General features: G+C 41.8%; 1 protein-coding gene across 2 annotated transcripts; it reads left to right on the forward strand.

Moving 5' to 3' along the window:
• The first annotated feature begins 543 nt into the window (after positions 1 to 543).
• Positions 544 to 14,637, forward strand: LOC307124638 (sterile alpha motif domain-containing protein 9-like). 2 transcript variants are annotated; one of them, XM_079813996.1, is made up of 6 exons: positions 544 to 618; positions 1,343 to 1,387; positions 1,799 to 1,860; positions 5,379 to 5,431; positions 8,690 to 8,732; positions 9,041 to 14,637. In XM_079813996.1, the coding sequence occupies exons 4-6, from the start codon at positions 5,427 to 5,429 to the stop codon at positions 13,469 to 13,471; spliced, it is 4,479 nt and encodes a 1,492-aa protein (XP_079670122.1). In that variant the 5' UTR covers positions 544 to 618; positions 1,343 to 1,387; positions 1,799 to 1,860; positions 5,379 to 5,426; the 3' UTR covers positions 13,472 to 14,637. The 2 variants fall into 2 exon arrangements, with proteins under 2 accessions (XP_079670122.1, XP_079670123.1); XM_079813997.1 differs by lacking the exons at positions 544 to 618; positions 1,343 to 1,387; positions 1,799 to 1,860 and having other exon boundaries at positions 5,403 to 5,431; positions 8,693 to 8,732.
• The last annotated feature ends 8,935 nt before the right edge of the window (positions 14,638 to 23,572 follow it).

The following is a 23,572-nucleotide window of genomic DNA, read 5'->3' on the forward strand; positions in this document are numbered from 1 at the left end:
AAAGAAACTGAAAGGAAAGTCAAACATAAGAAATGAAAAGCAGAAATTTCAGACACAATATGATTGCTCAGATATTTGGTTTATTTTTGCTTCACCAATGAGCTACAGTTTTGTTTGGTTCAGCGAACCTTCCAGTGCTGTTTTAAATAAATCTTGTTTCTAGGTAGCTTCAAGAAATCAGACAGACTGAGACCTGTTCCTTTGGAGTTATTTTGGCCTCAGGCTAACAGCAGTTAATTAATAATTTTACAGTATAGAAGTTAAAATAATAACATTGGTAACGTTTTTCAAGATGAATCTACAATTTTTTTTCAAGATGAATCTACAAATCCACACCCAATAGTGCCCTAAAATGTGTGAATATCTGGCAACTTTCTGAGAAGATTCTTATCTTTCACACCAACCCCTCCTTTCAGAAGAAGGAAACAAATATTCTTTAATCTTCCAACAAGGACACTTTACATGGGGTAAATATAACAGCTATTACTCTTTCAGTTTTCATTTAAGTTTACTTTTATTCATTTAGTATTCATTTTATCCAAAGCGGAGTACAAAACGGATAACTTTGATCAAAGATTACAAAGTGATTACAACACAGATTTTACAGCAGAGGAAATGGTAAGAATATGGCTGATTTAACAAAAACTTTCTGAAGTACTGTAAACCAACCATTTGTTAGATGATATTGATTCTACTACATGTGTAAAGCCACATTAAATGTACCATACAATAATTAGACTATTTTAGTTTTTGATGCTTAGCTAAGTTTGCTTGCATCTGGCTTGACTGTTATTTTGATCAGAGTAAAACATTACCAGGAAGGCTTACAAAAATGGGGCGTATTCACAAAACATCTTGAAGACTAAAAGTAGCTTCTAACTTGCCGATTTAGGATAAACTGAAAATAAAAGGAAAATAATGGCCGTGTCAGTCCTAATTTTAGGATTCCTAAATTCTTGCTCTAAGAGTATTTCACAAAGCTTTTTTTAGTGCTAAAACCATTCTAAGAATGACGTAATTGTACTCTTCTTCCGAGACTTAAGAATAAGTGTGATTCACAAAGGTTCCTAAGTGTTCAGACTAGGTCTAGGAAGACTAGGAATAGGTATCTAACTTAGTTAGGAGTAATAACTTGGCAGCAGAGAAGAGGAGACCACACACGTTCCAACGAAAATATAATGTATTGTAGTTGGAGTTGATGACAGGGAGTTTATAAAATCATAAAAGCTTGATCGTCGAGATATTCTTTTTGTAACTGGCCAAATTTAATAACTTCTCCCACTCAATAAATCAATGCTCTAACTGCTGAACTGAAAGTAATAATTACATATTTTGGCGACAGGAAAACTGCAGCAGTGCACCGGTGATGAATTGGACCCAGCAGTAGGTAAGCGCACAGTATTCAGGGTCTTAAGTAGCACCATTGTGGCACTGACCACGCCAAAAGTGATGTGTGGAGTTAAAAAACAAAAAGACCCTTTTGCTTAAACCATCAAAATATGAGGACCAATCCGACAATTCTGTAGGATCAAGTTGCGGTTTTTTAATAAGTGGTTTAATAATAGCCAACTTAAAAGTTTTCGGTACATATCCTAATGACAAAGATGAATTAATGATATTAAGAAGAGGAGACACCATGGGACAAAGAAATTTTTTTCAAAGAAAAACATTTTTTAGCAGTTTTTTGAGCAGTTTTTTTATAACAACTGGTCCATGTAACACAAAGAAATGTTTAACCATTTACTGCATTTTAAAAGATGACAATACTAATTATATATATTTTTATCTTGTGTGACAGTGAAAATGCCATGCCACGTCAACAACCCAAAAACAGTGTACAGGAGGAACATTACAGATCAGGTTCGTCTACTCACCACACTGACATTTTCACTTACTACACAATAGGGCATTGAACACAGGTAAAGGTGGTGCTGGTAGTGAGAGTACGAAAATATGAAGAACGTTTTGGCGTAGTTCAGGTCAGTATTTTATTTCTAATGTAGCGTTCACACCGGACGCGAATGACGCAAATAATTTATGCAAAGTTGGACGCTTGAACATTTTGAGTTTACTCGCTTCATTCACACGTGAAATTTGCTTAATTCGCGCTTGACATTCAGTTCACAACAGACGCGAATTCGCATCATGGGCGGGGCTTCTGCCAGCCCGACTCGTCTCGTTGAGAAATGGCTGACATGGGCTGTGTTTACACGTCTTTTTTGTTAAAATCTACTGTTAATGTGTGACAAAACGTAGTTTTAAGACTTTTTCAGGTGATAATGTAGTTGTTTAAAGCTCAAATCTGTGGTTTATTTATAAAAAGAGTGCCTATTTAAGCATTTTATCTGGCGTTTTCGGAGTTGTGCGCTCCAGTGGATCAGCGGTGCTCAGCACTCGTTAACCCCGGCGAGAGTAGGCTTTCCTCGGATGTCACTGTGGTGTCTCGAGCTATAATTCGTCTTGTGTAGATGTAACAGGCGATCTTTGTTCTCATGGATCTAATTTGTTCCCTGGCAAATCGTTTAGGCTGAGGGCAAAGATAAGTTTCATTACTTTTTATTTTTAGGCTATAACTTTACGTTACAGTTGTAGCCGACTAGCACTGACTTTGAATGTTTGACTGAATTGTTTGCTTTATTTCATGTTTAGCTTATATCATACCTTTTACTTATACTTTTGTATTATTGATCATACATAAACTTGCATTTAACAAAAAGAGACTGGGTTGTGTTTCATGTCATTTAATGTTATCACAGGGATAATCATATTGTCTGAACCAGATATTAATATACAGATTTTCTCCTCATTGTTGTCACTACTAGAGCAAGCTCCTGATTGGTTAATGTGGCGCGAATATCCGCCAAAGTTCAGATTTTTCAACTCGGGCGATTCGCACCATTCGCACAATTTCCGCCGCCTCATGAATGTCTATTCACGTCTTTGCATTGACTTAACATGTAAATCTTGCAAATCGCGTCATTCGCGTACGGTGTGAATGCACCATAAGCACATCTCTGGGCTGTTATCATCACCAAAACCCTTTCAGTATGACAGCTACGAGACGTATCTCGTGAGGTAAGATTACCTAAGTCTCACCTAAATTCATACAGCTTTTAACATATGTCAATGTTTAATGCTAGATTTGTGCAGGATTTTATGATTGAAGAATTTAGGCCCCAAAAATCAGGCCGCTTACTGGTGTGCTTTTTGTAGTGGGATTTGAAGTATATGTTGAAATATTGCACAGGTGGCTGTTTAGACTTTTTTGCTTACAAGATCAGATGGGAGGATGGCGTTAATTGCTAAATAACGGAGATGTTACCATTCAGTCGGTCACTTCCGACGCCACATTGGAGACCGATGAATAGGAATCCCTACTAAAGCGACATGACTGCTGCCCACTTCCAGTGCCCTGTGTAAGCCTCCTGATCTCTCTTAGCTGAAGAGACAGGGCTAACACAGAGAATGTCCATCACTGCTGTTCCACATGACCTAATCAGTGACTATTGGAAACACTTGTAAAGCGTGCCTTTTCTACTGGAAAAGGAACACTGAGGAAACCCAATCCTACCCTGAAGGAGGTATGTGGAGTATATCTGGCCAACAAGATATATTTTTAGCTCCGCCGACTGCAGAGGCTCAAATGGGGCATTTTGAAGAGATCTAAGCATCAGAGCAAGGTCCCAAGAAGGTATGGAGAGAGGTTGAGGATTTAACCACACCCCCTAAGGAACCTGATAGACCAGGTTGTGCTTCCCAACCGACTTACCTCCTATGGGGTCGTAATATCCAGGCAGCATACGCTTTGAGGGTGGAGGGAGACAGCCTGCGCTCCAACCCATGCTGCAGAAAGGAAAGCACGGATCCGATCGAACATCTTCGGGGGTCTTCTTGGTTAGAAGAAAACCACTTGACAAACAGGTTCCGCTTCAAGGCGTAAGCCTATCTCATAGACAGTGCTCGAGCCGAAGTGATGGTATTAAGTACATCTTAGGGTAAGTCAGCTAGAACCTCTGTGTCCCATTCAGGGACCAGACATGGAGTTTACAGAGGTCTGGACGCGGGTGCATGATGATTCTGCTGTCATTAACAAACAGCCAACATCATCTGATCACATTTTCTCTGGGCTTTTCTTGCACACAGTTACAGCAGACAGAGAAACACTAAAGTTATAGAGTCAAGGGCACAACTAAAGAAAACACTGATCGTCATAATGGTGACTTCAAACAAAACTATTATTTTCAATAAATGACAGAAATAAGGTCAAACAAATAAACATATTACAAGCAATAATTAAAGAGTGCTTTCAGTATTTAAGAGTATCTGAAAGTTTTCCATTCAGGAGCTGCGAGTGATTTTTCTCTTTCTCATCTCGTGTGTGAAGAAAGACCAACATTTCCATCCGGAAGCTACACAGCTTGCGATGCGCTAGAGGGGGAGGAGCCCTAGGGGGTTGGCTCTCGCTGATCTCCTTGATCTCCTAGAGTGTCGAGTAGACCTGTGGCTGTGCTTTTACACACAAGTGGCTGGCCAACAGCAGAGGGGACTCAAGCTTTCCGGAGAAAGAAGAGTCGACTGGCATGCCGACGTGGTCATGTTCTCATGTGAACACATGAACCACCCACGAAAACCGTCTCAGCATGCTTATGCCCAGGCATGTGAGACAGTGATCGTGGCTGTCAATGAGGACAGGAAGCAACCACATTCAGAAACACACAGGTAGAATGTCGTCTTTAAAAAGATGCAAACTCTACCTGTGTAAGCTCTTTTAGGGAACTGCTCTCCTTGGTGCTGAAGCACACAGGGGAAAAGGTAGCGGCAACACTGACAGGGAATGTGCAGCCTGTAGTGTGCTCTCACTCTTGTTGAAGGCGCAGCTCTAGCCAGCTGTAATAACAGATTTAAAAGTTAATATTGCAATGCACCTGCTACTCATTGTATACCTGCGCTGCGAGGCAGAGCAGCTGGTGCAATCATTGCATGCCAATGTGCATTAGTTTAGTTACACTCAAAGTAGATTTGCTTCTTTAGCGAAATTTCCTATTTGTTGGTTTCCGACGTGGCATCGGAAGTGACTGACTGAATGGTTTGAACGATTATATTTTATAGCCAATCTTTTAACTAGTTCTAATTTACATTCTAATTGATCTGTGTTTAGTCATATTTTATGGATTCTGTTGCTTCAGAATCCATTAAACAATCTTGTATGCCCTTCAACTGCAATAAATTATGAAAGCAAATGTGCTTATTTTCTTCTAACAGTTAAAAGCATCTGTATTTATCTGACATTATTTTTTTTCCCCAACTTTTTCATTACATTTTCAAGTCATAATTGATGTGCTTTATAGTTCATTAACTGTTGTCTCATTGCTACTCAGGTTGCTACTGAGACATGAAATGATCAAAAGCATGAATTTCATCCCTTGATGCGGTAAGTCAGACTAAAATGTATCTAACTCTTTATTATTATTCATAAGATAAGCATGATATAGAGGAGACTGGGATGGTTGTGAGGCTTTTTCCTCTGTAGCTCAGTGTTTTTTGTGTGCTGTTTATCTAAAATTTTGATTTAACGCCACATTACATGAAATCACTTATCCTTAAACTGTGAGAGTTAATGTCAAGTCCAAAGAGTGCTGTTGTTAACCAACCTTATTGACACAGGGTAAGTTGTAAAAGTGGGTGGGGTGGGTTGAAACATTAATAGAATGTTTACGTCCACACGGGCATGAAGGTGCACGTGGCAAACATTTTCATCCGTTTGGGGAGGTGTGCGAGTAGTCAGCATGAGATCGGTTTATAAGATCAGTCTTTATAGAGACCGTCGAGCAATCTTCCCAAAGCAATTATCGGCCAATAGCGATCGGTAGCTGATCACTCAGAGCACCCCTAAAGTTGTCTGAAGCAGCTAGCAAGATGGGCTGGGGAGCCCTAGCCAGGCCCCCAGAGACCGTACAAGCGGGACCAGAGGGACCAGAGACGTACCCGCAGTGGGGCAGCAAGGTTGAGCTCGGAAAACTCGGATGGCATAGCGGCCCAAAGTGGGGTCTGCAGTGCAACACTTACCTGGTTCCACAGTTGGGCAGAGGGTGGGTGAAGAGGCTTCTTCCCTGCATCCTCGACACACACGCGCTGCTGCCCACTGATGATAGGAGAGGGGGCTGAGGGTTAGCGTCACATACCACCATGCACGCCCTCTTGGGACCCAGAGACAGAGGAAATTGCTCTTTTATTGAAAATTTGGCGAAACAGAAACAAAACAGAACTAAGGATTCTCCACCCCTGCCCACCTCCGGGGAAGGGAGTGGTGCGGTCACCATGTGCTGAATCACCTCCATCTGCTTCTGTGCAGAACTGCTGCGTCTGTGCAGCAGCGACAACTGCGTCGCTGAAAAGGTCGGCCTCGGAAATGGGGGAATCCAGGAACCAATATTTATCAGGATAGTGAGGGGGGAGAGGTTGTAGGCCGTTTTTTGGCAGAAAAGGGTGCAGTCCATGATCTAGTTACCTCCTCATGCACCTCCAGGACGAAAGGCACCGGGGCGAGGTGCTGAGCATGGGCCGCCCCGAGAAACCAATCATCCAACGTTGAGGGTTTGGGACTCGATGGAAGCCTCCACTCGAACCCGACTCTCTCGGCAGCCCGGGAAAGCATAGCAATCAACTCTGGGTTAGGCTCGGGCAAAGTTACTCTCCTAGAAGGAGGCAACTAAGCTGAGTCTTCATTCTCAGAGGATGACATCTGGTCATCAGCAGGAGCCCCAAAATAAATGGCTGGTCACCCATGAGAGGGACCAGTGCGCTCCCTCGGCTGCTCCACGGCTTGTGGTGTGTCAGAGGAGTGAGGGGGCCACGAAGATTGCCTCAACGGGGAAGCCCTCGCTGTTATCCTCAGGTCACCCTGGCTATTCGCCGAAGTAGCCCTTTTCTGGGGACCAGAAGAGGCACTAGATCAGGGTATAGGTAAGGGGATCCACCTCCCTTGAGGTATGCTAGTCTCGACTGCAACACTGTGATGGTAATGTTCTCACAGTGGGTACATGAACCATCCACAAACTCTGCTTCAGGGTGCTGAAGGCCCAGACAAGTGAAACAACGATTGTGACCGGCGCCAGGGAATGACAACATCCAGAAACGCACGTGTGGAATGACATCTTGAAAAAGACGCAGTGTCACACCTGTGTTGCTCTTTTAGGGAAATAAGCTCTCTCTTTCAGTGCTGAATCACACAGGGAAATGCCCGTGGCACAACTAGCAGGATTTAGTGCAGCCTGCAGTGTCCAGCCACTCTCTTTGAAGATGCAACAAAATTAACCCAGCTGTATAAACAGCGCTCTCATTGAAGACACAGTAGACAAATGGCATAAATAAAGTTAATCTGGTTATTTATAAGTGAAGCTGGTAATTAGGGATGCAAGAAAAAAATGTATGCATCGCGATGCATCTTGATCAATTATGAAAATTTGGAAATCGATTGAGAGCTTTTAACCGCAAACTCACACACGGTGTGCAAACACGCCCTCCGTTATTTTCATTACAAATGCTCTACGAAGGCATAATTTATGTTGTTTGGAATGCAGTGGACTTATATAAAAATATGAAACTCACTGACAGAAGCTGCTTTCAATTTCAAATGCTCACATGTGCTTGGTGATGAAACTCGTGGTTAAATGTATGAGCATCTCAAAATGCTTTTATGACGCGAAATTAATGTAAACACAGTCAGTTGTGTCTTAAGGGATTAAACAGAAAGGACAACATCTTATATTTCAAAAGAGAATAAGATAGATATTAATAAGATAGATATCAATAAAAATAAATGTATTGTCAACTCACAAGGTTGGTGGTCACACACGACATTGGTTTGATCCCTCTACCTAATTTCGAAATGCTTAAACTGACGGTAGGGGAGACCGGGTATGGTTGTAACACTTTTTTCTTCAGCACCTAAAACTACCCTTTTTTTTAAGCTACACATCTGAAACTTTTAGGCAAAGTACCCACATGTGTCTACTACAAATGGCAACAATTTAAATTTCTTCAGCTATATCACAGACTTTGTGAGATGATGACAAATACAAATCGGTCCTTTGTTACAACCTACCCCTAGCCTGACAAGCCAGACCCACATCAAGATGTTAATTAGCAATTTAACATAAACATATTCTGTAGAATTATTAAAATCACAAAAATGTTCTTAGTTGTATGTAAGTGGATGGTTGTTTCAAAACACGTGTTACAACCTACCCGCCACTGTCACCCATTGTTTAGCTAGCTGTATTAGCATGGTGCTTTTAAATTAGCAGGAGGTTGATACACCATTCTTTACTAGAGAAACTACACTTTGACCTGATATAACTCATACAACATTATCTACAACGGTAGAAGTACTAAACAAAATACTTTTTACTTTCTTACCTCAGAATTAGATTTTCTGCAGTAGCTTCAGGAGAGATAGCAACACAGACTGGAAATCCTCCATGTGGGATCGTAAAGGAAGCCAGAGGAAACTAAAAGTGTCATATGACTCCTATCTTATCCGTGATTCGTGGAATTGGTAGTGTTACAACTCTCCCCGTGTTACAACTATACTCGGCCTCCCCTATTACAACTGACCCTGTATTACAACCATTCCCAATCTCCAGTTACACAATATGTTTTGATGCCATATTTTTTTTTCTCCTCCCAGAAGGGTTTCTAATTACATTATGGAAGCCTCAGGACAATCACAGGTAAATGGCACATAAAAGGTCAACATATTTTTTATATACATCATCTAAGCATTCCTTTTTTTACACTCACAAATAATCAGAGTCAATCACTTGTATCACTTGTAGCATTGTAGTCATTGAATGCAGTCCAATCAGTAACTAGTTCTGACTCTGAGTAATAGTTAATGGTTAATAGTTTATGATCTGTGTGTAACCTTTCAAAAAGATAAACAAGTCATGATAAATTTCAAGTTTTTTTATCCAATAATTAATTACTAATTATACTTCTTTTTTTTTACTATATGCTTGTTTTCTAATGTTTCTTTCAGAATAATAAGGGGATTACAGTTTCATCTGAACTTCCAGCGGATATCAAAGACTGGAATAAAGACCATGTGAGACAATGGATGCTCGAGATAAAATTGGACAAAGAAGATGTAGAGATGTTGTACAATAATGGAATTAATGGAGCTGGTCTTCTCCACTTGTTAATGTCTGATTTCAAAGAACTAAGTCTGTCATTTAATGCAAAAATGCTGATTAGCCACAACATGGGTCTTCTGAAACAAAAGCCTCAACAGGTAAATTATGTGTTGACATCAAATCCTTACCCTTTCAATAGATTTACTGCTGCTCAAAGGTACAAAGAAAGCAGCATTCTAGATGTAACTGAAACCGGTCCTATAGACCTCATACAACCATGCCATGAATTCAAAGGCTTCACCGACACACCAGAGGAGAAAAGAAAGAGTAAATTCACTTATGAGGTAATTCGATTCGCAGCAGCTTGTATGAACAGCCGCACAAATGGCACTATTCATTTTGGAGTGGCAGATAAACCACATGGACAAATTCTGGGTGTTAGTGTTCAGAAAACAGATGATTTTGATAAAAAACGGTCAGATGCAATTGAAAAACATTTCAAATTGGAAAGGTATGTTAAAATAGCAAAGAGGTGCATTAAACCCCCTCGATTTGTTGAAGTTCTCAAAGCTGACATGACATCTGCGGGAAAATATGTTATTGAGGTAGACATAGAGCCTTCCTCCATTGTCTGTGAAGAATTTCACTTCAACACTTATAATGTTGTTAAAAATGAAGATGAGATGCAAGAGCCCAATGGTGCAGAGAAGAAGCAGAATGAGAGCAAGTCTTTCTTTATAAGAGACAGCAGCAACACCAGGAGTCTTATTACATCTGCTTCCTCAAAGGAATATGAGAAATATACTGCAGTTGCAAACATGCAACGATTGTCCCAGATGAGGAAGGACGCTGAAGAAAAGCATCTCTCTGATGTCAAAGGGAGTGTGCAAGGCTCTAAACTGTGTGAGATGATAACAGGAGGGACCCAATCTATGGACAGGTCACACTTTGATTGGTATATTGTGGTGGCTAACAAGTCTCATCCTGTCCAGCTGGAAAACCTGGAGTTCCTTCTTCACATGGATCTAGTGACTGTTCTGGATTTTGATCCAGAATCTGCTGTGCGTGGCCTGAATAAGCAGCTTGAAGAGAAAAAAATGTCCAATGTTCATTTACCAGCTCAGTATAAAGTTACAGGTGCAGTTGAAGACATTGCAAACAGGTTAAAGCTGACCAAAAACACAAGCTGGGTTTTCTGTAATGGAGGCATTCATGAGGAAACCCCCTCTGATGCTGATCACTGGTTAACTGAGAAGGGATCTTCAGTGCGTGATGTTGTTTCTTTCCTGTGCAGAAAAGATGTGCTGCCTCGCAAGAAACTTCTCACCATATTCTTGCTGTTAAGTCAAGTGAGCGATGCCAACGACCCTTTGCTTGAGACCTTCAGTATGTTTCTACAGGAGCTCAAGGGAGGAAACCAAATCTTATGCATCAGTGACAGTGAAACCACATACAACTACTGGAAGGATCTCATTAATGGCCGATATAAAGTTGACATCTCAACAAGATGCATTTATGAGATAAGTTTTGCTGAGGTCAATGGCACCATCCTCAGTCTGTGGTCAGAGAATCGCAAATCAAGCCGGTTTCTGCCGTGTGGTGGTGGCAGTAATGTTGTACTATCAAAGAAAACGGAGGAATCCTTAGATGTGCTGAGTGTTCTTTGTGTGAACCAGTGTGACGGAGGAAATGAGGACAAACAAAAACATGAGGAAAACTTTTACAAGGGAGGAAAGGTGTCTTGGTGGAACTTCTACTTCTCAGAACAACCCGGGTCAATGCCATTCATTAAACGTGACAAGTTTGACTACATTATCAAAACTATTATTCCAGACATACGCAGCCGTAAAAGAGCTTGTGAGTTTTTCAACATCTTCCATCTTCCAGGCTGTGGTGGCACGACATTAGCCATGCATGTCTTATGGACACTGAAGGATGAATTTCGTTGTGCAGTGCTGAAGGACACAACAGATGATTATTCTACAATAGCCGAACAGGTTGTGCAGCTACTAACATATGAGACAAACAAAGAGCAATCTACACAACTTCCTGTGTTGCTCATGATCGATGACTTCCAAGACATCTGCGATGTTAAAAAACTCCAACTTCAAATTGAAGACGAATGTCAGAAGCAAAACATGTTTTCAAATTCTCCACAGGTCATAATTGTCAATTGCATGAGAGCTGAATCCCGTGAACAGACCAGTGATGCAGTTTTCATTGGAAACAATTTATCTGAGAAGGAACAGGAACTGTTTGAAGAAAAGCTAAAGGAGTTCAAGAAGACCAACACAAACACAAAAACCTTTTATGGGTTCATGATTCTGAAGAACAACTTTTCATCTAAGTATATTAAGGGTATTGTGAAAAACACCCTCAAAGGCTTCAACTTTCAAGACAAACATTCTCAACTTTTTGCTGTTCTTGTCCTCTTGCATGTCTACTGCAAGAATGCATTACTGTCAGTCTCTACATGTGAAGAGTTCCTTGGTCTGCAAACAAAAGCAGATTTTGAATCCTGCATGGTTGAAGATGGATTTGAGAGGCTTTCCACTCTTTTAACAAGATGCACAGTCATTTCCAAAGTGAAATTTGAGGGTGTGAGAGTGATTCACTCAAGTATAGCTCAACACTGTTTGAAAGAGAAGTCAGCTTTGTCTTCCAAGGTGACAAAGGCAGAAATCATTAACTTTTTGCTCACAACAGCCTTATTTTACGAGTACACTCTGGGGAAACAAAAATTATTGCAGGATGTCCACAACATGTTAGTGAAGAGACAGTATTCAGCCGAGGCTGAAGACTCACTGTTTTCACCTCTCATCCAACATATAATGAAGGAGACTCCAGGGATGGAAGAAATTGTTCTACACAATGCAGCAAAGTGCTACACAAAGGATGCAGTAATATGCCAGCTCCTCGCCAGGTACTATTACATCAAAAAACAGGACTTTACCACAGCAATGATTTGGGCAAAGAAAGCCAAAGACCTTTCAAAGGATAACTCGTACATATGTGATACAGTATCACAGGTACTTGTACGTGAGCTCAAGCATGCTGTTCGCAAAGACAGAGATGATCCCATCAAGCCAGACAGTCTTGATAGGTATCTAACATTGGCTGAGTCTGCAGCAGAAGCTTGCAAAGAAACACAACAAACTGCAAACAAAGAGGCCAAGAATCGACTGCAAAGACTAAAGGATTATAATACTTACAACACTGCTGGCCATCTTGGTGAACTTCAAACTGCAGATACCATCATACAAATACTGCAAAAGACACCACTGTTCAGCTGCCTTGCTCAAGTCCTCTTGGGTAAAATTACTATTGAAGAATTGTCAAGGAAGAACCCTGAACTCAACCAATATTGCCAGGTACTGCAGAAGCACAAGAAATATCTTCTACTAAAACACACAATGAAGAATCACTTTTATTTTCTTGAGAATTTTTTTGTCAATTTAGTGCCATTTTTCACAGAGAAGGACAAACAAAAAGAACTGACAAAGCCCAAGGTTTCCCGGTACTTTCAACAGTACACTAACCTCTTTTGTAAAATAAATTGGAATGAGTTGGTCAACAATGAGCACATGAACCACATGGTTAATATTGAACAGGCGCGTCAATGTCTGGAGAGGAACAAGGGTGATTCCTATTGCGGCCTTCTGGAATATTTGTATGAGGAAGACTCTGCATTAACTCTTGAAGAGATCATCCAGCAGTATGATTTCATTCTGAATTCACAAGAGGCCAGACCGATGGAATGTGTCAACTTCATCTACGCCAATGTAATTCTGGCCAACATCAACCCTGCATCTCAGTACATCAAGCCTTACCAAGTCCTTCGTGACTTACTCCTTCGATTAATCAATTACCCCACACCCTTTAGAGAGATTCTGCCATTGCACTACATCACAGTTTTATTGTTATGGCAAGAGGCTGACTACGCATTACCAACTTTTGTGTCACAACTGAAGATGTCATACTCAAATGAGCTGAAGTCTATGTCTAATGGAAAGAGAGCAGCTGTCCATTTTTACCTAGGGAAGGACAAAGAGTATGGTGGCCTGATTTCCCATAGGGGTATTAACAGCTGTTTGGGATCAAGGCAGGACATCTCAACTCAGTGGGATGAAGAAAACATTTGGAAGCAAGTGAGAGACAGTAAGAAGCTTTGTAGAGTTTCTGGTAAGATTTGCAACGGTTTTATCAGCGTTGAAGACAGAAGGGTTGATCCAATGTTCAGGAGCCAGTTACATAAAGAATATGGCACAAGAGTGACATTCTTCATCGGATTCTCAATGAATGGACCAGTTGCACTTGACATAGACTTTGAATCATAATGTCCACAAGCCTGATCTAATGGATCTGACTGAAGACAGAGAATATTGAATGAGAAAACCTTCTAGATTTCCAGTGCAAAACATTAGTCGAATGAGCTCATGGACCAAAGCCTAGTTGTTCCTAGACACTATTTAGGTTTGCTTCATTGTCATATTCACACATCAATGCAAAGCAATCTTTTAATCATTAATGTTTCTTGATTTTGGGCTTTGTTTAGCAGAAATAAGTTGTGTTTTATGTGAATTTTGTAAAAGTAATGTTGTGATTTTGTTAAGCGAAAGGGAACTAGGAGTCTGGCCAATGCCAGTAATGCATTGACTTCAAGAGAGCCCAGATGTACTTGTTCTGTACTTCAACACATTTATTTCTTTTTCTTTTTATACATTTTTACATTCATCGTACTGCATTTTATACATTGATACATTCATACATGTACTCATTTATCATATATTCTTTAAATGTGATTTACTTTTATTTTACGTTAATTTACACTCTACTTGAAAATTCTGTACAACAAAGGCCGATTGTACCATGTTAATATGAAGCGATTTTACATATAGTTATTTTCACAGGTGTTTCACATGTATTTTGAATTATGCTTTGCATTGTGTTGTTTTAGGAAATGTCTGTAAAATGATCAGAAGAGGTATCAGTAATTTTCTACTAGGACATTGTCTATTTTTCTACAGATGTTTTTGTTTCTTTTTTTTTCTTACAGTGTACATTTGTTTCTTGACATTATATATTGCTTTTACTGCGTAAACATATGTCTTCATTTAAGGTCTTCACAGCCACAAGTCACATTACATTCCCTTTGCTTGTGGTCATAACACTTCTTTAATATATTTCTGTTAAGACCAAGGGTTACCCAATAAACTTATTTCTTATCAAGTCCTTTCCTGGCTCCTGCACTTATCCTGCATCTAGTCATGTCAAGTCTGGACATGTGTATTGCTTTTCAGAATTATTTCAAAGCAACTTTACAGAAAATTGAGCCTTACGACCAATGTTGGGTAAATAAAAACATAATCAACACCAACACTCTTAAGAATTAGTACCAAATTAGGGTTCTTTGGCTTGTAACAATAGCAGAACCCTTTTTGGTGCTAAATTTAACCTTTTTCTTTAATAAGGTTTCATAACAAACCATGCTTTAAAAGTGCAATATAGGACTATAATGGTGTTATAAATACATTTTTAAATAACAGTTTATTTTCATTTAGTATTATAAATATTATTTTGATGTATTATCATTAATATTGTTGTTTTTTTACCCCTTTATCTGACTGGTCTTATAATATCCTGTAGCCTCTATTTGGGTTTTACACAAAACAACAACAAAACCAGCAATTAGGTACTTTTATTTTTTATTGACATGGAAAATTTTAGCAAAAATGACAGTGCTCTAACAACAGTTATTAAATGAATACATTAATAAATATCTGTTGACAGTGAACATGATATAGATGTAATAAAGACCAAGTTAATAAAGACCAGACACAATCCTCTATGATGTCTTTACGTCCTTCATTATGTGTGTAATCTGAGTGGCAGTTTCTCTGATGATGATGAGGACAGCATCTGAAATACACAATTGGGTTTAGAGTTAGTGTTTCTCTTCCAATTTTTATGTAAATACAATGAAAACCAAAATTAGCAAAACATGAACAGTATGTGAGCCCTTTACAATGTTAAAAGGAAAAAGTTATATAAAGTCATGGGATAGATTTAATGTTTTTTTTTTTTATGGGGGGGGGGGGGGGTTCTCAGAGAAATAAGGCATTTTGGGGGTAAAATATGTGTTATTTTGGCAGGGCTGCCTGCTAAAATTCGCATTCCTGGGTCAGTATATCACATAATTGGGGTCGCTTCCATCCCGCGAACTTGGCAACACAGTACAGTTGAGTTCAGTTGACATTTGACAAATAACGTTATGCGTCGCTCCATTGCTCTAATTGGTTGTAGGTCTATCCAATTGAGATCTTTCCTGGTTCGGTTGAAACACACCCCATAATCACAGCCCAACGGAGCAGTATAAGACTAAAATTCTGACTAGAATTGAGTATGATGACGTCAGGCTATCTCCATGTAGTTTCAAAGGCTGAATCCGAAATCGCCTCCTATACTCTTAAATAGGGCACTATTTGAGGGGACAGCCATTCGTAGTGGTGTCTGAAACCATAATGGACGCTATTGAGTGCACTCATTCTATCCCACTTTGCACCGCAATAACGAGTGTACAGCTGATGTACACACAGCGGCTGTCTGAATTCGCTCACTTGTTTTCATTCACTCCTTCAAGTGAACTGTATTAGTGGACTAAAGTAGGGAATAGCGATTGAGGGTTTATGGGGCGATTTCGGATTCAGCCAAAGTCAAGAATAGCACAACGGCGAGCGCATCGAGTATAAACACATCCCCAAACGAATGAGGTGCGCGCGCTGTGAGCGGAGGCTCGCGCTGCAGAGCCAGACGAAAGTATAAACAAGACAAGTCTTGCATAATTTGCAGACGACATTGATCTGACTACAGTCAGACTTATAAAATCCAAAAAACTGCCATACTGGTGAGCTGACTTGTTTTCCTGTTTTATCAACAATTTCCCCGCTCGCTGCGGCACTCATTTCCACTTATCACTCCACGCCGGTTCTGTTACTGAAGAATCCAACACGAGACAACGATATGGCGCAACCAAACCTGATACAGTTAGCCTTTGTTCATGCAACCAAACTTGCTTCGCAACCTCTGGTTTCTTCCGACGAAGAAAAAAAAAAGATCAAACGTTTTATCGAACGTATTTTTTATATTTTTTATTGATATCGATTACATGTCTATCGTGATATATATCGTTATCGTTTTATCACCCAGCCCTACTTAATTTATGGAGAAGAGAAGATGAGTATCCTTAACTGAACAGAGCTGCTCACACTTACATGTTCTGTTAAACTAAAATGAGAAAAAGACCATAAGAAGGAGACCAGCTACAAATTGAAAGTTACAATTTATAGACATTTTAAGAAAGAAAATCATGTACCTGTTGAAAGTGTGTAGACAGTAGGTGTATAGCTGAGCTCCAGAAAATCAGTAATAAGGTGGATTTGAGTAACAGATTTGAAAAAACAATAAGGTGAGAATAAAGAACCCTAAACTCTAACAGAAAGAACCATTTCCTTTCAGTCAGTACACTACGAGTTACGTTAGTTACTCACGGAATGGGGGTTTCGCTTAGAAGTCAATCGCTGAAATGAGCCAATCTCATGAGAATGCCATGGGTCTGCAGAATTTGGGTATATAAGGAGTTACAAAGATTGTGTTGCACTCATTGCATGTTTCTGCTTCAGAGCCGAGTGTTCACTTGCCTTCCTGAGCTTTCGTCTCTTCAAGATGAGCGTCTCTCCAGAGTGTTGCGTTACGGCGAGATCCAGCGAGTTCCACATTCCTGTCTTATTTGTGCAGTGATCCAGAACAGCGTGTGTGTTCTCCCTGGGCACTTCGGCATTTCTTCAGAGCTTTCTGCTCTCTAAAAGAGCTGCACACGGCAAGTCTTTTTCAAGATGTTTTGCCCGTGCATTGTTTCTGGGTGCAGTCGGCTGGTTAGTCCGTCTGGCGGGCATGAACGCTGTTTGGCGTGCTGAGCGCACATTCATGGATGACTCCATGATCTCCGTCCAGGAGGGAGGGTCCCCTCTACCACAACCCAATCTACTTCCTCTACGAGAGGCTGTACTTTGGCTGGTGGTCAGGGTGATATGAGGGTACCGGTGTGGGCCAACCTGACAAATATTCCTTGGGCCACATCCTACTCTAGCACACTGCATCCTGTGGTGTTGCCGGATGAAGGCGCTGGTGTTTCCCGTCCTTGGTCCAGAGTCTCATTTGGAGCCCCAGTGGATGACACCATGTCAATCGGCGCATCACAAGGTGGGCTAGATTACTCCGGAGATGAAGATTCAGCTGTGCTGCCTCCTTTGGGAGTCCCAAGGGTACACTGGGGTTCCCCCTGTTGAGCGTTCTGTTGTAATGCAAGCGTGTCCTCAGAGCGCTTCAGCATGGGGTGGTGACCCAAAGCACCCGTCCAAAGCTTGTGGGTTTACGTCTACTTTGGTGGCAGAGACCTACAGAGCTGCGGGCCAGGACGCATCCGCCTTACATGCTATGGCCAGACTATGCAATTCTTCATCACCGACACACCCCTCATGCCCATCGTCCTCTGTCATCCCTGGTTGGTTAAGCATAACCCCAGGGTTGACTGGGGACACAGTTCTGTTTCTGCCTGGAGTAATCAGTGTTATGCCTCTTGTCTTGTGTCTGCTCATCCGTCTGTGTCTAGTTCTGTGTTACAGGAGGAGATGGTGAATTTGTCTAACGTGCTCATGGAGTACCTCGACCTGCAGGAAGTGTTTAGTAAGTCCCGGGCTGCTTCTCTCCCTCTTCATCGTCCCTATGACTGTGCTATAGATCTACTGCCAGGTACGTCTCCGCCTAAAGGCAAGTTATACTCACTTTCTATTCCAGAAAGCGAGGCCATGGAGAAATACATTTCTGATTCGCTAGCATCCAAGTTCATCCATCCTTCTTCTTCTCCGACGGGGGCGGGGTTCTTTTTTGTGGGTAAGAAGGATGGGTACCTGCGACCTTGAATTGATTACCGAGGGTTGAACAACATCACGGTAAAGAATACCTATCCTTTGCCGTTGATGTCTTCAGCTTTTGAGAGGTTGCAGGGAGCATCGATATTCACAAAACTGGATTTATGTAATGCTTATCATTTGGTCCGCATAAGGGAGGGGGATGAATGGAAGACTGCGTTTAATACCCCCAGGGGGCACTTTGAATATTTGGTCATGCCCTTCGGGCTGTCTAACTCCGCTGCAGTCTTCCAAGCACTAGTTAATGACGTGCTGGGAGACATGGTAGATCAGTTCTGATATTTTCCTTGTCTCTCCAGGAACATGTTCAGCATGTCAGACTAGTGCTCCAGAGGTTGCTAGCGAATGGGCTTTTTGTCAAGGTGGAGAAATACGCTTTCCATGCACAGTCTGTTCCATTCCTAGGGTATATCGTTTTGTCCGAGGGAATGCGCATGGATCCCGACAAGGTAAAGGCTGTGATAGACTGGCCAACTCCGGATTCCCGTAAGGCCCTACAGAGGTTTCTGGGGTTTTTATTGACGTTTCATTCGTAATTTCAGCCAGCTAGCCGTGCCTCTGACAGCGTTGACCTCTTCCAAGACTACGTTCAGGTGGTCTGGTGTAGCCGAGGCTACATTTTCCAAACTTAAGAGCCGCTTCGTTTCGGCTCCCATTCTTGTTGCCCCTGATCCATCAAGTCAATTTGTGGTGGAGGTGGACGCGTCAGAGGTGGGGGTAGGAGCGGTTCTTTCCCAGCATTCTTCCTCGGATGATAAGATACATCCCTGCAAGTTTTTTTCTTATCGCCTTTCACCAGCCGAACGTAATTACGACATTGGTAACAGGGAGTTGTTGGTAGTCAAGCTCGCATTGGAAGAATGGCGTCACTGGCTAGAAGGATTGGGGGTTCCTTTTATAGTTTGGACCGATCATAAGAATCTGGAATATATCAGATCTGCCAAAAGACTCAACTCTAGGCAGGCTCGGTGGGCTCTTTTTTTCTGACATTTTGATTTTTCCCTTTCATATCGCCCGGGTTCTAAGAACATCAAACCCGATGCTTTGTCTCACGTTTTTGACCACTCTGAACACCCGTCTACTCCCGAGTGCATACTGCATGATTTTGGCCACGATTTGGCACAATCCTAAAAGATTATTTTGACCCTAGGCTAAAATCTGATGTCTTTGATAGTTGACATGCTCACCACAGCCGATTAATGACCATTGTGATACAATTTTAACCTTAAATATATTCCCTCAACTCTGGACAAGTTCCCTTGTGTGCGTCCGGAATTTTTTTCTTTTCTTGGAAGGAACATTATCGTGTTTGTTTTCATACAGTCTGAAAAGCAACAATAACTATGACTATTATAAAGTCGCACAGTGTGTACCAGCTTTAGTGAGAAGAAAAGGCTCACTGCGAGAGGGCAGTTGTTATTTGCGTTGTGGCCCGGGAAACAATAAACAGTTGCAATAAACTGCTGCGATTTCAGTTGCAATACGGGATGCAATCTTTATGTAAACCGGGTTGGATTGAGAACGGAATTAAATTAGTGCTGCTGTCGAATAACAAGTTGAACCTTGTTGTGTATACAAACCTTTGATATAACCGAAATATGGTGTTGCGAGCTTAAGCGAGAAAACACGTTTCTGTTTTATTCATAATCGTAACCAGGGGTGCCCTAGCACAGAAAGTCCAAGTGAAACGAAACGCTGCATTCTAAAGTTCAGAAAATAGACAGAGGCACAGTATCACAGTAGCTAATAAAACGCAGGTAGAGACATGTTTACTGGAGTGACACAAAGACGAAAGCACACAATTACTACTATATATGGTCTGTTTGTCATTGATAGCACACATATGGTCCATATCCTGTTTGAAATCGGTTATTTTTCTGGATTTAAACATTCTTGGAAACATTTAGGATAATGAGTACGCAAGTCACCGAAATATATAATTGTATAACAATATATGTCATTGTTCTAGTGGTTTTGGATATTTAAATCCAAATAAATCCAAATGTTGCTTTAAAACCCATGAATGAGGTTTCCTTGCATTCGTGGGGAGAATGATAGAGGCTAAAATGCCATTCTGTTCTGCTTTGATCTTTCTGAAACAAAATACGATCATTAACAGTAACCTGTGTCAAGCAAATCATTTACGAGGCATTATGGTTAGATTACGACACAAACAAGCAACACAAACGAGCGATCACATTGTGCAATCAAGTGTTTCATACAAATGTATGCGACTCAGTACAGACCTTGCGACATAAAATTGACATTGCTGTATGCGAAAAGAGCAGAGGAGTAAAATGCTACACCCAATCAACATCAGAAGTGCATAAACACATACGTATCACTGAGATGAATGCTGGAGTAGTGATAACGCCAGAATGGGGATGAAGATTGCAGCTGTGTCTTTGATAACAAGCCTAGATAGTCCTAACGAAAGTGATTGCTGAAATAAAATTGAAATGAAAGAAGAAATCCGCGAGGAGAGGACTGCATGCTTCTGAAATCTGAAATGCAAGATTTTGCTCTCATTAGTGACAAAGGAAGCAGAAACTTGCATCTGTTGCTGCAACGCTCAATGAATATTCGGAATGATAGGCTGACATGGACTTAAAACACCACTGTGGCATTTAACATTATTGACGTTTTAACTTTATGAAGGACCATCAATCGACCGCTAAGGAACGTCAGGATTGTCAATTGTGAATGATGTTGTAACTGTATCTGCAAACGTAGTAATGGGTAGGAACAGAACTTATATACTACAGAAGACGAATAACGATTGGCTAGATAGATAATTAGTGAATGACGTGACATTGGAGTCTTCCAGGTAGAACTACGCTAGCGCTTGCATTTCGCGGCCGCACAAAAGCGGACTGAGGCGATTAAACACATTCTGCCCTGGCGGCCCGCTGCTGCCTCCACCCAGCCGCCGGCACAGACGCCTCAGTCTGCTCCCCGTCAGGGCCACCCTCCTGCAGCTCCCGCCCCTCCTGGCCCTCCCGACCAGCCCCAGCAGCAGCCTACTCCCGGGCCAGGGCATGGAGGAGGTCGCAGGACGGCAGCCCAGCCCCAGCCGCTCAGAGGTGAATACAGCTCTTTCTCAGGAGATGGTAACAGGGCTACTCTTTCCCCCAGTGGAGGGCTGGGGGAGAATATTTTGTTTTCCTTTAATGAAAAAGCTGACTCATTTACCTCCGAGCCCCAAGAGGGCGCGGCTGGCAGTGTGCGACGCACAGCCTCGCCACTCTCAGCCCCCTCTGTCGCCAGCCCCATCAGACGAGTGCCCCGTGGAACGATGGTCCTTCCTTGATCTTATTTGTCAGGGCGCGGAATTCAACCCTGCCCATACCTCGGGACGCTCCCACGCCTCCCATGTCTGGGCCGCTGGTCATTCCGCTTTGCTGCCTCATCGTGGGTACGCCTGTGGTTCGCATAACCCCACTGGTTCAGTTTCTGGGAGCCTGGCTAGAGCTTCCCAATCTGTCCAGCTGGCTGTCATGCGTGCAGAGATCGAAACCCTACTTGGGAAGGGTGCGGTCGAGATCGTCCCTCCAGCCGAGATGAAGTCTGGCTTCTACAGCCCTTACTTCATTGTACCCAAGAAAAGCAGTGGGTTACGGCCAATCCTGGACATGCGCGTCTTGAACCAATCCCTTCACAGGCTTCAATTCAAGATGTTCACATCCGTTCACATCCCGTTCACAATCGTGCAGCTGACGAGCTCTCACGGGTTCAGCCACTTTTGGGGGAATAGAGACTCCATCCCCAGATGGTTCAGCTGATTTGGGAACAGTTTGGTGACGCTCAGATAGATCTGTTTGCCTCCCACGACTCTTCCCATTGCCACTGGTATTATTCCCTGACTTAGGGGACCCTTGGGATGAATACACTAGCGCACAGCTGGCTGCGAGGCCCACGCAAGTATGCGTTTCCCCCAGTGTGCCTTCTCGCACCGGTTCTGTGCAAGATCAGGGAGGACAGGGAGCAGGTCCTTTTGGCCCCCCCCCCGTACTGGCCTGGCCAGACCTGGTTCTGCAAACTCTTACTTCTTGCGACAGCCCCTCCCTGGTTGATCCCTCTGAGGAAGGAACTCCTTATTTAGAGATGAGGCACCCTATGGCACCCACGTCCCGATCTATGGAACCTACACGTGTGGGCCCTGGATGGGATGCGGCAGATTTGAGTACCCTACCATGGTGGCTACCATCACTTCCACTAGGGCCTTGTCCACGAGACAGGCCTATGCATTGAAGTGGAACCTCTTTGTCACCTGGTGCTCTTCTTGCAGAGAAGACCCCAGTAAATGCCCGATCAGGTCCGTGCTCTCCTTCCTCTCAGAAGGGTTGGAGTGCAGGCTGTCTCCCTCCACCCTGAAGGTTTATGTGGCTGCAATATCGGCCCACCACAACCTGGTGGACTCAAAAACGGTAGGACAGCATGACCTGGTCAGCAGGTTCCTTAGAGGAGCGAGGAGGTTAAATCCACCTCGCCCTCTATACGTACTACCGTTCAAAAGTTTGGGGTCGGTAACATTTTTATTGTCTCTTCTGCTCACCAAGGCTGCATTTATTTGATAAAAAATAGTAAAATCTTGTAAAAGTGTGAAATATTTTTAACAATTTAAATCAGTGTTTTATATCTGAATATGTTAGAACTGAACTGTGTACCTTGAATGCAATGTAAGTCACCTTGGATAAAAGTGTCTGCCAAAGGCGTAAATGTGTTAAAATATAATTTATTCCTGTGATCAAAGCTGAATTTATCATCATTACTCCAGTCTTCAGTGTCACAACCCTTCAGAAATCATTCTGATATGATGATTTGATGCTCAAGACATATTTATGATTATTATCAGTGTTGAAAACAGCTTGTGTGTCTGTGGAAACAGTGATAACTTTTGTTTTCAGGAATATTTTGTAACATTATGCATGCATTTACGGTGAAATCTGATGGATTTAATGTCCTTACTGAATAAAAACCTTCCCGCAAAATTTCAACAAAGTTGATATTTTGATTAAAGATAAATCGTCGCCTTGGATTAATGAGGTTCTATCTGACATTTTTGCCAAAATGTATTTATTCACATATTTTTATTCCGTGCCAATTTATTTACATAATGTGATCATGTGGTTTAAGTTGTGTACATTTTGGGACATTTTATTTAGAAAACAAAAAGGTTCTATCTATCATGACGAATGAAATGCAAAAACAAGCTTGAAGCTCAAAATCTCAAAACCGCTCAGAATCCAGATACAACCCCAAGGTGGCGAAATGAGATTTTCATTAAATCTCCTTAGATATGAAAGAGCATCATCTGAGTTGTGAGGTCTTTATCTCAATCTGAACTGCTTGAATATGAATATCATCGAACATAAACACCACAGAGAGAAATGTTGCATATGTTGCATGTAATCGTTGTAAAGAATGTAACTGGCTACATGTATGTGTGGG

Source organism: Gobio gobio (genome assembly GCF_949357685.1).
Source record: "Gobio gobio genome assembly, chromosome: 1".
NCBI lineage: Eukaryota > Metazoa > Chordata > Actinopteri > Cypriniformes > Gobionidae > Gobio > Gobio gobio.

Coding starts and splice junctions, on each gene's coding strand:
- LOC307124638 (XM_079813996.1), top strand. Junction 8,733..9,040: donor AAGCCTCAGGACAATCACAG/GTAAATGGCACA, acceptor TGTTTCTTTCAG/AATAATAAGGGGATTACAGT.